Source organism: Asparagus officinalis, chromosome 4 (assembly GCF_001876935.1).
Source record: "Asparagus officinalis chromosome 4, Aspof.V1, whole genome shotgun sequence".
Taxonomy (NCBI): domain Eukaryota; kingdom Viridiplantae; phylum Streptophyta; class Magnoliopsida; order Asparagales; family Asparagaceae; genus Asparagus; species Asparagus officinalis.
The window spans coordinates 35,854,501-35,855,925 of NC_033797.1; the positions used below are offsets into that span (position 1 = coordinate 35,854,501).

The 1,425-nt window shown below is 38.1% G+C and overlaps 1 protein-coding gene across 1 annotated transcript in view; it reads left to right on the forward strand.

Annotated features, from left to right (window-relative positions):
- LOC109837180 (expansin-like B1) overlaps positions 1-1,425 on the forward strand; it is a 2,246-nt gene extending 821 nt beyond the window's left edge. The window contains exons 3-5 of the mRNA XM_020405310.1: positions 67-248; positions 875-1,007; positions 1,108-1,425. Coding sequence (XP_020260899.1) covers positions 67-248; positions 875-1,007; positions 1,108-1,311 — 519 coding nt within the window. The 3' untranslated portion in view covers positions 1,312-1,425. The remainder of the gene's footprint in view (positions 1-66; positions 249-874; positions 1,008-1,107) is intronic.

Consider the following 1,425-nt stretch of genomic DNA (forward strand, 5'->3'; position numbering starts at 1 on the left):
GCACACCATGTTTTCTTTATTTACAGTACAACGGCATAAATTTATGCAAGTATCTTACATGTACAGGTGAAGTGCACCAATGCCAAGAATTGCTCAGATAATGGTGTGACAATTGTGATAACAGATTCAGGAGCAAGCGCCAATACTGACTTCATACTGAGTCAGCTAGCTTTCTCTCAGATGGGTCAGACAACCGATGCAGGCACATCACTTTTGGCTCTTGGGTCTGTCAATATTGAGTACAGAAGGTGAGTGAATTTTTTAAAATTTGTGTATGAGCATAGTTGCACATATTGGAAAGCCAATTGTGGATAGACCTCGGTAGTTCTATTGTTGTAGATAGACTCCTGAGCGAAACTTTTTTGACTCTCTACCCTCATAAGGTCTATTTGTAATAAGAAAATTAGTTTCTCTTTCTCATAGGATAAAAGAGTCAAAAATTTTCACTCAGGGTGCCTATCTGCAACAATAAAACTACAAAAGAACTATCCACAGGTGGGCGATAGAAACTTGCAGCCAATATCTTTTTGGTTAGACTGATTAACAAACTCTGTTTGAAGCCCTGTAAACTTCAACTCGAAACCTCATTCTAGTTATATTTGTTAGAGAATAAGATTATGGAACTCAATACTTCAGAATTGTTGCATTAGAAGAATCTATAAGATGATATTAGAGGAGTCAAATTCCACTGGATGACACACAGCAAAGGGTTGTGAAACTGAGCCTGCAGGTTTATGATAGAGTATAAAACTATAACACTCGATCCTCATTATAATTTCGGAGATGTAATCTTGTTGAAGGGTGCTTAAGAGTTTCTAGATCAATACAGACTGCCATAATTTAAAACTGATCCATGTTTCAATACATTTTTCAGGGTTTCCTGCAGCTACCCAAACAAGAACATAACCATCAAAATTGACGAGAGCAGCAACTTCCCTGACTATCTAGCCTTTCAGATATGGTATCAGCAAGGAAATCAGGATATAACCGCAGTTCAGTTATGCGAGGTATGTACTACTCTCATATTTCCTTCTTCTTCAACATTATTGTATTATTTCGTAAAATAATTTCATGACATGCCTGATAATTAATTGTATGTATACGCAGACTGTGAACTTAACATGCAAGTTATTGAATCGGAGTCACGGAGCAGTGTGGACTGTAGTTTCTGCTCCCAGTGGGCCTTTGTCTATAAGAATGCTACTCAGTGGAGGAGATGAGGGAGACGAGACTTGGGTGGTGCCTGTAAACAACATTCCACAACAGTGGAAGGCTGGAGATGTCTATGATTCCGGAATACAAGTGAACTGATTATAGCATCTATCTAAATAACGAGCGTGTTGAGACATTTGTAGCACTTAGTATAGGATTTGGATCCTCTCCACTACAAAAAAGTAGTGGAGAAACCACTACTTTTAATCTCAA